A 20,083-nucleotide genomic window follows, 5' to 3' on the forward strand; every position below is an offset into this window, starting at 1 on the left:
ATCATTTCAATGCTAATGATGATTTCCAATGGTCCGCCTGATTTTCTCATTGTGTCCATGATTAGCCTTTGAGCTTTGAGGCATTGTCTCCTGAGGTTCTCAACAGATATGTGTATGTTGACAGCAAATCCTCTCTCCACTGTTGCCTGCCATGTGATATTTTCTGAAGAACATTCCAAAGTTCAACATACTCCGTTCTTTTGGAAAGGACGGAATAAAACGCTTCATCAAGGTTGTCATTTGTTCTACTGGCGCATTTCAAGGTATGATTGTCTGAGTGGATAACCTCATCCACTAATTTTCCATACTGAGTAAATATTAAATCAAACACAATTCTGAGGACCCTACATAGTTTTGCGTGTCCCTTTCCCTTATCTGATTCTGATTGCATAAGTCTAGGATCAGCCCAGGACATGTTTTTCACCAAGGGATATTTCAGAGGTGATTTCTCAAACAGCTTCTTTAACATTGCAATCATCAAGTCTCTGCAAACTGTTCTGAAAGCAAATATATCCCTGTCTGAAGCTCCTGCCTTTAACAATGCTTGTGAAGCTGAAATGCCAGCATTACTGAAAACGTACATCGACTGAACAAATTTTGAATCATCGAGCGTGTGTTACTTTCACCAACTTTCTACATAGAGTGAGCGAATGTTCAATGTAAACAATGTATAGCTTACAGAAGCTTCAGAGTTAGGTGTTGCATTCTTAAACAACCCTGGAACACTTTTTGTTAAAACAAGCCTTGGATGAGACATTAAAATTCAGTGGACTTTGGTGAATAAAAATAATAATTAGTAAATGTAATTGTTATACTATTCTCCCTTGAACCCTCAGTATGAAACAATTATTTTAAAGGTGAGAACAATTACAAGAAAAAAGAGATAAAAAAATAGTAAATCATGCTTAAATGCATTAAGTATAAATGCACAAGAAGTATATGAAATGCATCAACATAATGATTTAGTTTACATGCGTTTCAAAATTTTAAATGTCTTTCAAGATAGTCATGTGATTTTGCTTTCAACACATTTAGCTTTGTATTTTTGGAACTGATTCCACATAATAGCACTGGATTAAGGAAATGATTTTGTGAAAGTATTTGTTTTTGGAAATGTGTTTTGCAATGGTCATTTGTTACTGAAGGCTGTTCCATTAAAACAAGCATGTGACCCAGAGAAGGCACTTTTAGAAACATATATGCCATATTAGTTTGGTTTCAAAATTCCTTCTGTCCCAGATTGTTTATTCAATAAAATCACTTCAACAGGTGGTTGAAATAACTGGCTCTGGAGGTTTGTCTAAAGGTGCAAGCTAAACGTAATAAAAAGCAGCCAATTTAATATAGACATCCCATTATCAAATTTTATTTGGTTATGTCTGCTGTATTTCCATTTCAATTACATGGATTGGCCATAGATTATACAACGTTCTCATTGATCAGCTATTAATAGGTTGGGGAAAGACTACCACATGACGCTACATTTATAGTTTTACTAATCATAAAAAAGTGACAATCTATGCCATTATTTTCTTAACCATAAGGAAAACTATCAGATTTCTGAATAAATCCACTTACAAAGTGAAAGTATAAATTCTGCAGCCACATTAATGTTTGTCTTGTGAGTCTTGGTATGCATCTTTTGGGTCCGATACAATGCATGCTGCGAAAATAACCGAAAGTAGCTGGATTGTGAAAGTGATGGTATGGTCTAGTTCCCTGCTTCGTATGCCTTGCATTGTACTCTCTTATATGGAATCAGGCTACAAATAATAGTTTTGGTTCAGTACCCATGAATATAGTCCCAGTCTGTTTTTAGAGCATTTTTTCTGGTCTCCTTTTGTTGTTGATACAAGAGTTAGATTTAGGCATTCTTGGTATTGATTTAAAGGCAATTATTTCTTCTTTAGAATATGAGCGTATGGTGTGGTTGTCTGTGTGGGTTTCAGCGGCAGTGTACAGTGAGTAATAAGGTCTTGATGATGATCCGGAAGTGAAATTTGTGTTCCACTGCACGCTGGTTTACAGTCCAGCCTTTCAAAAAAATGATGGTGTACCTTTTTTTCACAGGAACTTCATCGTGAAGTCATATTTGAAGGTATTTTTTATTAACATAGGATTTGTATTGATTATCACGCAGTGGAATGTTCAGTACTGAGAAACAAACATAGAAAATATATAGTAAAATTAATTGTGTTCTATGTTCATGCTAGGTCAGGTGAGCACTGACGCCATATTGTCATGTGATCAAAACAAGTGGCCTGGTATGGAGAGATATAGTTAATGCAACCATGGCACATCTATTCATTTCATATTATTTTTGTTAGTGACACAATCTGAACTTTACTAATATTTTTGATCTGAACTATAGCAGTCGTCATATTGTGTTCAAGCTTAACCACCAATAATTCGGTCATGTAATTATTTTTACAAATATTGTTACTACTAGGCAAAGATGACGGAAAAGGTTACACACAACGATATTTTGTTAATATAGCACACACAGCATTATCTCAAAAATTAATTCTCCAATCGATTTCTTGATACATTTTACATCAAAACTGATATGAGGTGATGTACGACAGATTAAATACAGCCAAAGATTCAGACGAAAATATCACCCCTCTTTTACAAGGGAGTGAGGGTAACGATTGTTTTGCATATATTGCACATTTCAAACCACGTCATCTAAAATACTGTAGTCGCAATACATTCCATCATCAATTTTATATCGATAATGATATCTCGTTGTGCATGACACCTCAGGTTTTTCCAAACATTAGGATCGACACAGTAACCCTATTCCACGAAGGGGTAAATATGAAAGTATCAGTAATGTTCATATTGTGTCACTAACTAACATAATATTAAGGAATAAATGTGCCACAGTTAGATTAACTAGCTCTCTCCATACAAGGCCACATGTTCTGATCACGTGACAATATGGCATCGGCGTCCAACTGACTTCGTATTGTGTAGTGCAATGCAGGGATCATACAAAGCAGCGAACCGGATTATTGATGGAGATGAGACATAGTTCTGACCATGGAATAGGTCAGTATTTGGTTGAGAAAGCACAGCCTAGAGAAATATTTGACCACCTTAGAGGTCAGTTCTGTTATCTGTTTAGCAAGCTGATCAAGAAGTGGTAAAAGACTAGTAAAATTCCATTTATTCAATCATTACGAAGGTTGTTGTCATAGCGACTCGTTTCTGGCAGTCAAAAACAATTATAACAACATGTACTGCTCTTCATCCAATCAATTCAAGATGATCGACACACACAGAAGCGAGGGGACAGATTTCACTTTAGTTACCATGTGTTAATTGGCTGAAGTGGTGTTTGTCCGTTTTTTGGTGTTTTTTGTTTCTTTTTTTGTTTTCTTTGTTTCTGACAGAAACGAATGCCTACATGTAATGGAGTATCCATTGCTGTTTTTAACTCCAACATGCAATCATTCCAAGTCCAGTTCCATTAGATAATTCCAATGTTTTTGAATACAGCTTCACAAAATGTGACTCTAATGGTTATCCAAGGAAAAATCTGACAGGTGCTTCAAGTTGGAATGGAAGAAGTGCAGAGCATAATACCATTGGCATTACAATGGTATGTTTGTATTAAGTATCTTATGTGACACTTTAAATGAACTAGTTGGATTCAGCTGCATTGATTTTGTTTAATTATTGTGACAGTTTACATGAAATCTTGGAACTATTGTAATAAATGGCAGAATATGGAAAGGAAGTTAAAGTCATAGAACACAGTTAAGAAAATTATCTCGAAACCATTGAGTTGGTGAATAATAAATCATTGTTCACTCAATCTTCCAATAATTTTTGCATAGGAAAGATAATATACATACCTAATTAAAAAGTAACTTTGGGTGATCGAAGTCAAAATGTGTTGGGGGGTTTTCAGTGATGTTTCAGATTCTTAATAGGTAACAGTTCTTATTTTCATTGGTGGTGGTCATAACCAGTGTTGCCACTCCTTGGTTTTTCCACCTAGATGTAGGTTTTTTTGGCACAATCTAGGTGTCTAGGTTTTTTATGTTATAATCTAGGGTTTTTTAATCGAAATCATGTTTGAATTTTTTAACAACTGTAAAATAGCTTCATCGTTTTCATTTAGTAGGTTCGAACTGTACAAATGATAAATTTTGTGCAGCTTCAAATTATATATTATTATTCACCTAAATTTTTCATGTTTGGACTATGATTACATCGGCTTTTTACTATTTTGGGCTTCTTTTACTTCTCAGCCATGGCAACCGACTGGTTTGGCACTTTGGCGTGTGGGCCGTGTGGCAGTCTGGCAGTGGCCATTTTTATTTTAGTGTATTGTGTTGCTAAGTGCTAAAATTGGCTATTATATTAGACTTATTAATGCATTTTGTAGGCCTAATAATATCATGCACTATGTATTATTACACAACAGTCTACAGGATTTAAAACAATTTATTATGTATACGTGTATGGCATACCCAATTAAACGTGTGACGCATCTAGGTTTTTTTTTTTGGTGAATGGTCTAGGTTTCTCCAAAACGTTAGAGTGGCAACACTGGTCATAACCATGCAAGTATTTAGTAAGAACATGGTCAGTTGTGGCTTATATACAAAATTTAAATACATACAGCGGTCAAACTAGTCCAAGGTTCCTCTGACCAATGCCACCCCATTTGGACACTTATGATGGTGTGTAGGATGTGAGTCCACTCCCTATCGAAAAATTGGAATTCACCAACACCAAATGGTGTCGGCATAGGATATATGTTTTCTAGCCTGCTTAGCAAACTTAAAAGACTTTTCATTGAGATATACCTGCATGAAATCGATGGGAATACGATTTATTTTCTCAAAACTCTTGATCATAGCATTCGTCATGTCTTTAATCCGCTTGTCACACAAGACAAAAGTACATTGTTGCTGAAATTTGCCCTGGATCTCGCCATTTGCATTCTAGGTTACATGACTACAAATCTCGCAATAAGCAATACTTTATTTTCAAGTTGAAAAATCTGTTATATTTTTATTACCAATGCATGTTGTATGTGTATGAAAATTATTATATTCATACCCATTGTATGCATACTTGTAGTCATATATGTATGTTTGGATTAATGGTAAATGCAGTGTATTTTGGCCATATGACTTAAAAAAACACAGCAGAAACTACATTTTAGTTAATTTTAACTTATAGAAGTAACAAGATTAGAGTCTCGTAATTGCAAGTCGGTAAAAATGTTTTTTTAACCTTCCAGTTGATTTTTTAAAATTCTATTTTCTTAAAGTTTCGTGTAAATTTGCTGTCAAAAGATTCATTGAAACAACTCATAAAACATATATACACAAGTGACTTCAAACAATACCCTTCGTCTTGATTTCATTGTTCCCAATAAAACACTGCTGTAACTATTCATAGCAAACACTGGAGCATTAAAGTCAATATATTATTGAACTAGACCCTTTTGCCAACCAAACAAATTCAAGAACACATATAGTGCCATGTGTGAACATTTTTAGAAAGAAGGATTTTCTAAATATAACCACTCATTTTCTAGCTTAGTTACAAAAATCCATTAATATGATTGCATATTTATGGTTTTATTTTTGCCTACATATTGGTAGTAACAAAATGCATTGGTTAAATAGTATTTGCTTCTGTATATTTTTTGCAATTTCATGAAAATGAATGGATTCAGAAAACCGTGACTTTACAGCATTTTTTCGAATTCCACAACAGAGACTATTAACACTGTCCAATGACTGATCTACATAGTTAAATATTTTGGCTAAATCTTCTAACATATAATATGTAAACTCTGTTTTCATTGAATTATATATTTTCCTTAATCTATTTGCCCAATTATTTACGAATACAGACAATCTTATGAAGTCGTATTTAATAGATGCAGCAATGTCTTATGGTTTCAAACTGACATTATAAAGAAAATAACACAAACACAGCAGTTAAAATCTCCATTTAAAAAAAATATATTAGAAAATGCACTTCATCAATTATATCGAAAAACAAGTATATAAAACAAAATGTTAGTCAGAAACTGTACAAGAATTTTGCCTCATTTGTAATGCTATAAATTTGATAATGGGTAATCCCTTGCAGTATTTATTTAATCACTATACATGTCCTCACACCAAGCTGTTATGTCTCTGGCACACACACACACACACACACACGAATATATACATATGTGTGTGTATATATATATATATATTACTTGAGGTTAAGTTAAAAGTCCTTTACCCCACCCCACCCATGCCAACATGGGCAAGGCGCTTTATTACAATGTCCTGGTGCTAAATCAATAAATAACCAAACAGTTTCACTACTCAGAAGTGAAATAGAAGAAATAGTTTTAGATTCTTAGAAATTGTTATTGGTCAGTAGAGTTGGCTTCTCTTTGAAAGACATTTTCAAAACTTTCAAAATATAGCTGCTCCTTCCGTCTTAACTTAGATGATATTTTATTGCTTTTTTATTCAGATATATCCAATAAAGTGTCAGTACTCTCATATCAAGCAACATTGCGGTGGACAAATTGGTGACTTGACTACAAACCAAATTCTAATCATGTTGACAAATAAGATACAGAAGTTGAACTTAGGGTTACTGAGGAAGAAACTTTCATTAACGATGCAAGTGCAGCTCTTGAAAAAGGCCATCAAATAGAGTTCAGTACTTGATGTAGAATAGAGTAATACAGAAATTAGCCAATATGTACAAACAGTGGATGTTTTATTTAGGTGATATTAATAAATTGTACAAAATATCACAAGTTTTCTTTTGAAGGGTTTCCTGTTAAAAATTTAAAATAAAAAATGGTATTTGTATACATCTCAACAAAAGTCTGTATAGTGTTAGTCTGATTACACTACAAATCCAGTTAATGAGGGGATTCATTTTTATAATACAAAGGTGTTCACATAGTTTCCTTCAACAGCAGGTAGATTTAAAGCCAAGCAGCTTGTACATTTACATGTTATGTCACATGTAGATAAATTGCAATGAAGTGTACGTTATTTGACATATATTTTAGTATCTCATTCACTTCTGCTGAAATGTGGGGGTCCCATTTTGATATCACAACATAAAATACATAGTTACAACACTGGTAACCATTATAGAGCACTGACTGATCAGAATTTAAGTATGTGTGTCTTGGGGTTATCTCATTTAGTTTAAATTTTTAATAGTACTTAAACCAGTTATTTTCTTATTTTCCAGGTATCAACATCTGTATTCAAAGGTTGAAGTTTAATTTTCATGGCCGAATTCCTAATTGTTATATATTCCAAAGTCTTTGCTTTAATTTCCTTTGTTACCAGTTTTAATTGGTTTTGAGTTTGTGTGGTCCATTAGAGACAATAAGCTCAAATTATAATATTTTTATCACCTGACATGTCCAAACCAGGTAAACAATGATCCATCCAAATAAATAAAGGATACATTTTCTTGTCATAAATGTACTGAACAGAGATGTTTCGACACAAAAGTAATTATTATGACACACCAGCTTGTACATATACATGTATGTTGACACTTTCAGCAGATAATAAAACTTGGTGGCTTATAGTATTATTCATAATGACCTTTTTGAAAAATATTTGAAAATTAAATTACAATTACAAATTTAAAAAAAAAAAACTACAAAGGAATAAAGTGTTTAATACATGATATATAAAGTCAGCAAGACAGAGATGTACAAAATTTTGTGAAAAATAAATATTAAATTGTAAGATAATCTGGTAATCTTTTCTCAACCGTAATGTTATAAAGCAATCCACATTTTCACTGAATCATTTATAAATAATAATAATAATAATAATAATAATAATAATATTATTATTATTATTATTAATAATGCTTTATTTATAGAGGGTGACTCATTAGTCAAGGACTATTTTCCCTTGAGCCCCTCTTAAGGAGAGTATAACAATGCCAATTATATGAAGATGGCAATAATTACTGTATATTTTAACATGTTTAGTACTAAAATACTAAATCCCATTATCTATTAGAAGCACATACATGCTCATGATATCTCTTTCTAAATACTGAAATACTTTCAGCAGATTTTACATGTAGTGGAAGCGTGTTCCACAGAACTGTACCAGAATATTGGAAGCTCTTTCTATATTGCTCTGTTCTTGGTTTTGGTGCTAGAAGGTTTCCATGTGATATTAATTTCAACTGCCAGTGTGTTGAAAAAGGCCTTAACAAGCTATGATGCAGTTCCCTGAAGACATTTATATAAAAAAAACTGCCCTGTGAAAATCTATCCTGTTATATCTTGTGACCCACCTGAGTTTTGTAAACAATGCTTTTGAGGGATGATCAATACATGCATCTAAAATTATGCTTGCTGCTAGTTTCTGAAGTTTATAAATCCTGTCAAACTCAGATTTAGCACAGTTTCCCCAGACATTTGAACAATAATCCACTGTTGGAAGAATATATGATTTGTAGTATTGATTGTATTGTATTTTACTGATTGCATGTTTCATAGGTAAACATTTCTTGATTCTGCTGAGTACGGCAATTTTGGATGACAGTGTTTTACAAAGCTTGTCAATATGGTCGTCCCATAATAAATTATCTATGGACACACCTACAAGCTTTTCATGTTTGACATTATTTAACGGATGATTGTTTATTGCAAGAGATAGTTCTGGGTTCCTGGATTTGTGTAGCTTTTGTGATGTCCCCAAAATCATACATTTTGTTTTACCTTCATTAATTACCATCCTATTTTGTTGTGCCCAGTTTTGGACTAAGTTCCAAGTTTAATCTCATTTGGACAACTTCAGTATCACAACTAGATGTAAGGTTGCATAATCTGCAAACAAATGTGTAATTTTGTGGATTCATTATTTAATGTAGATCATTGATATAGACAAGGGAGAGGATGGCCTAAAACTGAGTCTTGAGGGACATTTGAATGAATAGTGCAAGTCTGAGAGCTAATATTGCCAATGCCTACTTGTTGAGACCTTTGGTTTAGGTATGATTAAAACCAGTTTAAAGAAGGATTGTCAAGCCTGTAACAGTTCAACGTTTGCAGCACAATTTCATGTCAAAAAAGGAGTGCAAACAATTTTGACCTGACAACTTAAATTCCACAACATAGCACTGACCCATTTGTTGCGACCTACATTACATAATTTCAGTACTATGCTAAATCATGAATAACATAGCATTTAGACTTTGCTTTCTATGCGTTGAATATTTTCCTTAATATATTTGCCCAAATTTTTACGAAAAAAGACAAACTAACAGACTATAATTTCCATAGCAATGTCCACCATTTCGAAACACAAATTTGTATGTTTTTATCATCAAATGAATTCAGCCAATGATAGTTGCTATAACCAGAGACATATAGGACCTATCGTATATCTCTGCCATCACTTCCTTGGTAAAGGGTTTATGGTCAATCAGTAACACTGGAAATAACTGGCTACGGCAAGGGAGCATCTCAAATTGACAGTCACTCAATATACATCCAAAAAATCAGAGGGCTATGTCTTTGTCACTTTCCTAAAGGAAACAGGTAAATTTTCATTTTTTTATGCAACTAGGTTACACATTTGACCTGGTAGCATGATCCCTGTAATATATATATATATATATATATATATATATATATATATATATATATATATATATATATATATATATATATATATATATATATATATATATATATATATATATATATATGTATGTATATATAGTAATAAATCTGGAGTATGCGCATCTGGTTATAGCGCCCGTTTTAAGGAATTCTTAGATTGTTGTGATTACTTGTCTGATTATTGGAATTTGCTGCAATAGAGATATTCCTTTGCCTAAAATAATTAGCCAATTATTAAGAGCAAACATAAAATGTTAGTAAGTTTCCACGATGCCATGGTTCACTAGTAGTGAATTCAGGTCCAAACCGAATGAGTGTCCATGGAATAATACAGTCCCTACTAAAATCTAGTGTTCACTGGTGGTGTAACGGCAATGGCAGTATTTACGGTAGGAAACTGGTAAATTACACAATGAAATCATTAGGAAGGGACTTGACAGACACCGTTTATGTCGCAATGGTGGCAAATGTTGTACAGTTATACTGTCAGAAAGTGCATGGAAACCATAGTTTGGCCTAAGGTGGTGTAGTTAAAAGTTTTTTGTATTAAGGGACACTTGCATAGTTTCTATGGCGAGAACTGATGGCAGTACGGAAACCTAACAAAGAGAGACTGTGTGGATGTGCAGATGGGGGATATTTGGCAGGTTGTGAGATCTGTGATCTTGCATTGATTAGAGTAAAAGTTATGTATATGAGATATGTGAATAGTTATGTGATTGGGTTGAAAGTAATTTGTTTTTATTATGTATAGAACAGACTATTCCTTTGCAATTTGAAAAGAAAGACGTGTCCTATAAAATTACAAAATAATATTAATGATACAGCACCTTTAAATTTTGCATTTTAGTTTTGCGACATTTAGTCTGCGAAAGTAGATATATTTATTTGCTCTTAAGAAAATATTTCATTTGACTGCTTTATGTCCATTCAAGACTGAATATTTATCTCGGATGTAAAATACACCCTTAATATGGAGAAGAAAGTGAAATTGATGAGAGTAGCACACAGATGCAAAACAAAAGGTCAGAGTGAGAAGATCATGTTACATTTTGGACATGGAAAACAGAATTGTGCAAAATGATTGACAATCCTTGCCAGATAACATAGCTGGAATGATCTAACAACATCGGAATTATTGACCATGATGTCCTGGACAGGCCAGATTTATGAATTTGGTTGCATCTTTTTTTAAATTAACAAGAAAAGAATCACTAACGAATAACGCGTGTTTGATAATACACCCACCCCCCTTCCCATATTGTGTTCAGTTCATAAGCTTCATACTGAATTTGATGGAATTCCATAATGGATTTGGCAGTAAGAATAAAAACAATAACAACAACAACACCTTCACACGTTTTCTTGTGATTTGGATACGCTAAACATAAAACAGAATTTATTGAAATTCCATAACAGAATTGTCAATAACAAAAACAACAACAATAACAAAATCAAATACCTCTACATCTGTTTTAAATAGCAAGGGGCAGTTGTCAAGTTCCTTACAAAGTACAAAGTAATAGGGAATACTGAAGGGGAATTATTATAAATTATTAAAATGGCTACAGGCAGAGGTACACTTACCTCTTTAATCGATATGCTTTTACCACAGTCTGTTCATTTGGCGACTCTTGTTGCCATTGCCGCCTACTGGTGCGAGGCAGATAAAACTTGTGGATGTGGACAGTAACATCCACTTACTAGCTGTTAATGGTGAGTGCCTAGCAAGGCAGCTGTTATTACCATTTTTGTAAGTCTTTGGTATGACATGGCCGAGGTTCAAACCAATGACCTCCCTCTTCCAAGGTGGACACACTAACCCCTAGGCACCAGAGCGATTCTCTAATTTGATTCTGAGTTAGTTATGTGATAGTAGATGCTTTTCAATGTCGAAAAATTTATGGGATTGATCATGTGCAATGTTAAGTCAGGAAAATGTTTACAACTTCTTGTTTGCTGAGTAGAAGCAGATCTCCTAAATTAGAATGTTTTTTGGTTTGTGCTGTAAGAGAAGCAAAGGTCCTACCCTTAGAGTTAGCTATTAATATTAGGAGGTAAAATGATCTTAACTGTTAAGCCTTTTCCTTTAAAAATTTTGTTATTTTGTAGACAGTACTTTGCAATATGCATGTATCACCCTGAATGTACATTCATGCCGTTTGTAGCAAATATAAACCAGTTTTAAATATGAATGCTTGTTGAACATGCTCTTAATATGATTTAAGAATTGGAGTGTTATCATTGCCAATATGTTCCAATCTGTTATTTTATATAGATGAAACGTGTTTCAGTAAATGGAATGTTAATTTGTAGTTATAGAATAGTTAGAATAAAAAGGTAATAGATTGTATGTAACTCATACTGCAAGTACCTTACAAATTGTTGTACATTTAGAAATAATATATATTCTTTCATCCAAATTATTTATTTCAGCTATGTCAATTTACTGGTTAGGTTCAGCTGTGTGATGAAACAATGTTTGTCCAAGCTTAATTTTGACATATTTCATAATGATCTTAAGTCATATATAAAGAGATACTGATACAGTTACAGAACTTAAGATTGATGATCATGTGCAATCTAACTGAACAATGCATATTTTCGTTAAATTTATTCGAAAGCAATGGGTGACATTTTCAAGGTGACAAAGGTAACAGGAACATAATTTACTGTCGTTTTAGTTTGTTTATTGCTGTGTGGTAAATCTTTTCATGCCAAAAGTTAATCTCTCCTGGGGGTTGATTTTCAGGAAACCATTACTCATGTCTTGACTTCATTAGGGTTGGTGTTGGAATCATCATCATGGATGAAGATGGAAGAGAGTCGTGTTATGTCTCTTTGTTTAGTTCATCTATTGCTGCGTAGTGAATGCTATTCATGGCATTAACTAGTATTTCCTGTTGGTTGATTTCTTGGCAACCATTACCTGGGTACAGCTCATTAGTTCTGACACCTGTTGAATTATGATTAGGGCTGATGTTGGAATTATCATCTGAGCTGAAGTCTGAGAGGCAATTATAGTACTCGGTATCATAGTTCTCGGAGATGTTTGATTCGGAATCATCGTCCGAGTTTGGGTTGATGTCATCATCACCATCAGCAGACTCCAACTCATCATTGGAGTCATCTGAATGGACCACAGTATCTGCATTGAGGCCACAAGCTACATTCTCTTGATGGTCCATCTCCCAGAAGTCGGGCTCCTCCGGTAAAGTAGGTAACTTAACACGTTTACTCTGGAAAGCAACAAAAAAATAAGTTCCTATTATTAGTGAATGTATATTCCTGTAATTGTGAAATTAAATCATGTGCAACTGTTTATATGAACAAATAAACTGTAATACAACCGATGTTAAAATTATGTATGTGTTATGTGTGCTGTAATTTGATGTGTACTATGCAACCAGACCATAACAATTCAATCTAAATTACTGAGTCATTAAAAATTAAAATGGGATGATCCCTATGGCAGACCTGCCAACCCTGACGAGTCCATCTCAGTAAGCCAGTTTATTTTTTTCGCAACATTGACCAGTTTTCAGTAAGGTATAGCAAAATATCAATAACTGCTCTTGTAAAGCTGGAAAACGTAATTAAAAGTTTGACGCATCGACGATAAACATTACATTCAACTAAAAAAGTTTGTAAAGTAGGCGTAAACTTTATTTACCACTAGTACAGTTACACAGACTCTAGTTCCAAACCCTATGTAGCTCAATGGCTTGTTCCTATCTCTCAACTTGACGTAATTCTTTGAAATTCTTTACCATTTCACATGACGGCAATCATATCTCCCAAATTGAGACATACTCAAATTGGCATGTGATGTTTAATAAACGTAAATGTGTCCTTTCCAGCTTTTATTCAAAAGAATCTGAATACTCCTTTTTATTCTTCTGCGGTGATTATTAACACTTTTCTAGTAACTTATTTTTCCTTTCGTATTAAACATGCATCGTTTTTTGGACACCATTTTATACAATTCTAAAATCAACAAGAAGATCATGATGTACAATTTAAATCATCTGGATGCGGCTGTAAAGTCAGTCTGGTTACCTGACTAATTTCACTAATTCCAAGATGAAACCCGGATCCAAATAAAACACGGATGAACCAATTATCCGGATTTTTCTGCAATTTTAATTCTTCTGTTGTTTTAGCTAGTATGCCTTATGTCCATATTTTAAGTGTAATTTTCATAAGACTTACGGCAAAATTGTAAGAGTTGGCAGGTCTGCTATGGGATTGTGCACTTCACTTGTCTCATCTTTATTTTTTCCCAGACAAATCCTGCAAAAGTGACCAATACTGCCTGGTTACAACGGTTGTGCTGTATAAGTGAGGTTGGGGGGTGGTGTGTGTACTGTTTGTGCAGCTACCACTAGCCTGGTGAAATTGGGTTCTCTCCTTTGCATACCAGCCAACTGTGCCGCTGTCTTCACTGGAAACATTTCAGTTGAATGCCAGGCTAATGAAAACTGAATGCCAGGCTAATGAAAATTGCTCATAGTTTGTAAACCAAAACTTTCAAGAGCAATTCTGTTGCTGAGAAAGGTAATGAAAACTGATTGTACAGCTCCCTGTAATCAAGTGTCCAGCACTCATGGTTTCATAACTCACTTTCCAGACTTGATGGCAACCATGAAGCTAGGTTATGTCATTATGACAAATGATCGGTTGGGATGGATCTGAATGTAGTTCAGGTCCATGGAGAGAGGATGTAGCTCAATAACTCTGCATACGGAGACAAACACTATCAAAAAGTCAGTCTTATATGATAGATGATTGATGTATGTGGATGACAGGGGCTCAAGCTGGTATGAGTTAATTTAAGTCAATACCTAGGGTATATTTCATTTTGAGAATAGTGCAAATATGTGGTGGGGAATAGATCAAATTTAGCCATCAATTCAGCAAGGTCATTGTTGTGTCCAATATTGTTTTGTCCATGATCTTGGAACATGTCCATGATCATGGACCAGTATTTCTTCATTGTGATGTGGGCCTAACTTCTTGACATCAAAGAGAAAAGAAAGAAGTTGGTCAGTAAAGAATGGAAGTAGAGAGTGGTGTTATGCCTTTTTTAATGTGCAGTTATCAATTAGCAGATCTCTCTGCTCTTGCACACTGATCATAATAAAAGATGTGTGTAGACCTTACAACTCTAAATGAAGTGCTAACTATTTTTACCATAAGTTGCACCAGTTTTCGGTAAAGGTTTAATGCAAAATGAGATACTGTTATGGTTGTCTTCGAAAATTTAGCTTTTTGGGGTGTGTGTGGAAGGACACATGTTAATGATGCATTACTACTCACTATTGTATAGATTCCATTTTCCAGTATTCCCTTGTGAATGCCAGATGTAACATCCTCTTATTATAAAGAATTCTCAGAACATGTACACTGACCAAGGCAATGCCATTTGTCACATACCTATGTGAACTGGCACCTTGAACTTCTTTTTTACCATGAGTGATTATAACTATCAGCATGAAGAGGGAGCAGGGCATCTGCCAAGTATTGCCATCACTAAGATTAATTTTATTCCACCAAAAAATGCACTTAAAAATCAGCAAAAATACTGTATAGCTAAATTTGCCAGAAAAGTGGGAGGTCGATGACCTTGAAATAATAACTGTTTATTCCAATTACTCAACTCTGAGAATCCCCCTGCGGGTCCGGGGTTGTAGAATTGGCCTGACGTGCCTCACTTCTAGTTGTAAAAGGCGACTAAGTAGAGGCAATCTGTTTGCCGTGGGTTGCATCCCGTGTCGGGGGAGGAAAGGATCCTGGTAGTTGAGCAGAGGCTTTCCATGCAATACACTACTTTGGCTTCTATTTCTTCTAGACCGGTGGTTAGGATGGGCCTGGTCTCGACAAATCGGCTGGTCACGCAGAGCCCTAGGAAGTCTTTATTTACTCCCTCACCTTCTGTATCTTTCTCCCTGTATCTCTCTTGATACCACCGTTGCCCCTATAGTCTACTCCTTTATCTTTCCCTTTCCCAAGTCTTGGAAGACTTCCTAGAAGGCGGTGGCTTAACGGGTCAATCAGGAGGTAATTTTACTGACCCTAGGAGGTGGTGACTTCATGGGTCGATCAATGGTAATTTTATCAACTGAGTATGGCATCTGTGTATCCCTGGGACTTGAAAAGTGTCCCCTTGTTGGGCTCCATGATGGGCGGGGAGCATGGTTGCTGAAATTTCAATAAAACCAACATGGAAAATAAAATAACAAATCTTAACAAACGTACCAAAACTGGATCAGAGTCGGATGATTAACCATATAGTGTGGAATCCTTTCCTTGCTTCATGGTCATCCAATCAAAAGTCAAATTGAAACCACTTGCTGCACTATCGCCATTTATAGTCAAAAAACTATTCTTGGATTAGTCGGCAAGCCAAAGAGTGTCAAAAAACTAAAATCAGGTGGCCTACTTGTAGAGTGTGAGCGAAAAGCACATACTGAAAATATCCTAAAAATTAAGACCTTCCATGATACTCCAGTAACCTGTTTCTCCCACTCTACACTTAATGTATCAAAAGGCGTCATTCGTTGCTGTGACTTAGCTGGAGCCAGCTACAAAGAAATCATCGAGGGTATGAAAAATGAAGGTGTCACTGCAGTCCATAGAAATCGTATCAAACGAAACAACAATCTGCAGAACACCAACACCATTATACTCGCCTTCAACAAGCCAACAGTACCTAAAGTGGTCAAAGTTGGATTGCTACAAGTTACGGTTTGAGATACCAAATCCCCTCCAACGCTACAAAGGTCAAAAATATGGCCATCATGAAGACCGATGCTCCAGAAGCCAAATATGTGGTCGATGTGGAGACCCCTCTCATCGGGAATCCGATTGCAAAGCCACTCTGCATTGCATCAACTGTGGAAAGGAACACCATGCTAATTCAAAAGAATGCGACACATGGAATCAGGAGAAGGAGATAAAGAGGATTAAATACACATCCATCATTCCCTAACCAGAGGCCAGGAAGCTTGTACAAGCTAGAACATCACTCCCCGGCCCGTCCTTCTCAACTGTAGTGAAAAGCAACCAAAAGGCAATGAAAGATGCCCAAACCCAAACAAACCCACTTGAATCCCCTTCCAGCTCGAACATTCTGCATTGCAAACCCCTGAAAAACTTAATATCTACTCAAACAACATTCAACAACACCAAACAGTTAAAAAAGTCGCAAACAAATAGGCAGCAAAAGGGGTCTGATGACCCCATTAAGCAGCACAATATGTTTGGAGACTTTGAGGATATGGATGCAGAAGAAACTGCTCTATGTCCTCAAGGTGGCTCCAGACCTAACAATAAAAAATACACCCCTGTACTTCCTCCAGATAAATAACCAAACAGATTGCCTCTGCAAAAGGTCTAACCTAGCTCCAGAATTTTCAGTAAAAACTTGTAATGAAGAACACCATCAAACAATGGAACTGTAGAAGACTTAAAGCCAACTACAAACCTGCCAACATTGAAAAAAATCAAAATCAGGAAAATCACCATTAAAAATCAGGAGGCAGGGTAAAAAATCAGGAGGTACAAGAGTAAGGTGTATATATCATGATAACGTATATTTTTTTATTTCAGCCCACTGAATGTTGCAGATTTGCATTTCTGCAAAAGTTCATCATTTATTTGTCCTTGGGTGCCAAATTTGCTAACAAGAATAGCTTCCAGGGTTGATGCTAACAGGCTGGCTCTTTGACTAGTTCTGTTTTTTTCTGACCATTGAGAATGCTATCTCAGCATTGCTGTTGCTGTGCGGTATTGGAAGTACTGATAGCATTACTCTCCCTAGGGTTGGAAACAGTTGGCCAGATCCATCCTTTTTTTTTCCAAGAGCAACCCACTGATGATCTGCTCTTTCCATATTCAATTCTGTGTCTAAATTGTAGCTTTGGTACAGCTGAAACTCTCTATGTAGATCATCAGTGTTGATTCCTTCCATTCGTCTGGAGAAAAAGGCCAGGTCCTTAAATGATGCTAGAGATCGTTTAGCCACATCTGCAATGCTTGCATGAATGGGTAGGTAATTCTTTAATGGAAATTTTCCTTCACGTACTACAGTGATTTGATCAGAAATGCCATACAGTGCATTCTTGTCTGTAACTGTGCTTCATTATTCATCTTCTCTAAGTCTGTTGGTTGCCTCACCCAAGTTCAAGTCCTGAGAACGAGTGTACAAACTTTCATCTTTTACTTCGATTGCTGTGATGTTGTCTTATCAATAATGTACTTTGGCTTAATAACAACAGAAAGGAATTCTCAATACATAGATAGTAGAATGTCTCTTGTCTTTTGAATTAGGGGCTTGTCATGCTGTAGAGCTTGGTTAGTTCTGTCAAAACTGTTCTGAATCCAGCTTAAAAACTGGTGGATGAAAACCGGAAATAATCCAAATCAAGCCAGATATGGTAGAGTACTAAGAAACATACCAGCATACCAGACACAGAAAAACCAGATACAGAAACAGGGAAATGCAAAATGCCATTTTTGTAATCAAAAAATAGATTTTTTTTTTTTCTCGAGGAGCTGAAAAATCGGGAGTTTTTCTTAAAAATCGTGGAATCGGGAGATAGGTCCAAAAATCGGGATTTTCCCAATTTTTTTCAGTAGGGTTGGCAGGTCTGCAACTACCATGATATTCTTCTGCTTTTAAACAAACTTGATCCTGTAGTACTATGTCTTCAGGAAACATTCTACAATGGAATATAAAGAAGGGCAACTGGGCTCTATAAAACTAGGCTGAATGAGGATAGTTTTCAATGTTAATGATCCTATTCAGCATTTTACATCTATTTTAACCGAGATTGCAGAAGAAGCTATCCCCAAGTCCTCACCAAACTGTAAAAGAACCCCAAAACCTTGGATCACTAAGGAATGTAAGGAAGCCATTTGACAACGCCAAGAAGCATAAAAAAAAATTAATAATCGTCCGATGCCCGAAAATTTAAGTAAATGTCGTATTCTCCGGGCCAAAGCTCGCCGCACAATCAAAGAAAGTAAACGAGCATCATGGAAGAAATATGTTTCTTCATTAAACTCTTGTTCCTCAATTAAGAAAGTTTGGAACATGATCCGCAAAATAAACGGAAAGAGAAAACACAATTCTCTCCGACATCTGAAACGGAACAATAACAATTTTAGTTCAAAATGTGAGATAGTAAATATTCTTGCTAACACATTCTCTAAAAATTTCTCATCACCTTATTATTGAGAAGCCTTCCAAAAAATTGAAAACTCAAAAGGAAAGTCACGTTCAAAATTCACATCCAACAATTCTGAATGTTATAACCAACTGTTCTCATTATCAGAGCTTATGGAGGCTTAAGACAAGGCCCATGATACATCTGCTGGGCCTGAAGAAATACATTACCAATTTTTAAAACACCTTCCAGAATCATCATTAACATCTCTTTTGAAACTCTTCAATGATTTATGGATTACTGGTAATCTACCTAAGATACAGAAAGAAGCAACAGTAATACCAGTTTCCAGACCGGGTAAAGATAGTGAAGATCCTACCAACTATCAACCTAGTGTACTCACAAGCTGCATGTGAAAAAAATGGAACGAATGATCAATTCTCGGCTTGTATGGTACCTGGAAACTAACAATTTAATATCTTCTTTCCACAGTGGCTTTCGTTATGGGCAGAGCACCAATGATCATCTGGTTAGACTGGAAACATTTGTTCGCGACGCATTTATCAAGAAAGAACATTTAGTAGCAATTATCTTTGATTCAGAAAAGGCCTATGACACAACATGGCAGTATGGGATACTAAAATGACCTGCACAATATGGGTCTAAAAGGCTGTCTGCCCTCTTTCATATCCAACTTTCTCTCAGACAGAATTCAAGGTACGAGTGGGCTCTACTCTCAGATCTGCATGAACAAGAGATGGGTGTGCCCTGGGGCAGTACTTTATCTGTGATGCTTTTCAATATCAAAACCAATGGCATCACCAAGTGTTTGACTCCTGGAGTGGATTGCTCGCTATATGTTGATGATTTTCTAATATGTTATCGATCAAAGCACATGCATACACTTGAACAACAACTACAGCAAAATATAAACAAGATTCAAAATTGGGCTAGTACGAACAGCTTCAAATTCTCGAAATCAAAAACGATACGTATGCATTTCTGTCAGTTACGATGACACAACAATGAACCTAAACTCACGCTGGGCTGAACACCTATTCCAGTTGTTGAGGTAACAAAATTTTTAGGCATTATCTTTGACAGAAAACTTACTTTTATTCCACACCTAGAAAACTTGAAAGCTAAATGCTTAAAAGCACCTGACCTACTTCAAGTAGTAGCACACACTGACTGGGGTGCTGATAGGAAAGTCATCCTGAATTTATAAAGAACGTTTATTTGCTCCAAACTGGAC

At 35.4% G+C, this 20,083-nt stretch overlaps 1 protein-coding gene across 2 annotated transcripts in view; it reads right to left on the reverse strand.

Annotated features, from left to right (window-relative positions):
* Positions 1–4,986: 4,986 nt before the first annotated feature.
* LOC149786937 (uncharacterized) overlaps positions 4,987–20,083 on the reverse strand; it is a 162,640-nt gene continuing 147,543 nt past the window's right edge. For both annotated transcript variants that reach the window (XM_089977468.1, XM_089977467.1), the window contains one exon: positions 4,987–12,897. In XM_089977468.1, coding sequence (XP_089833594.1) covers positions 12,490–12,897 — 408 coding nt within the window. In that variant the 3' untranslated portion in view covers positions 4,987–12,489. The remainder of the gene's footprint in view (positions 12,898–20,083) is intronic.

This window comes from Sinohyriopsis cumingii, chromosome 12 (genome assembly GCF_028554795.1).
Source record: "Sinohyriopsis cumingii isolate HCF-2022 chromosome 12, ASM2855479v2, whole genome shotgun sequence".
NCBI classification, from domain to species: Eukaryota; Metazoa; Mollusca; class Bivalvia; order Unionida; family Unionidae; genus Sinohyriopsis; species Sinohyriopsis cumingii.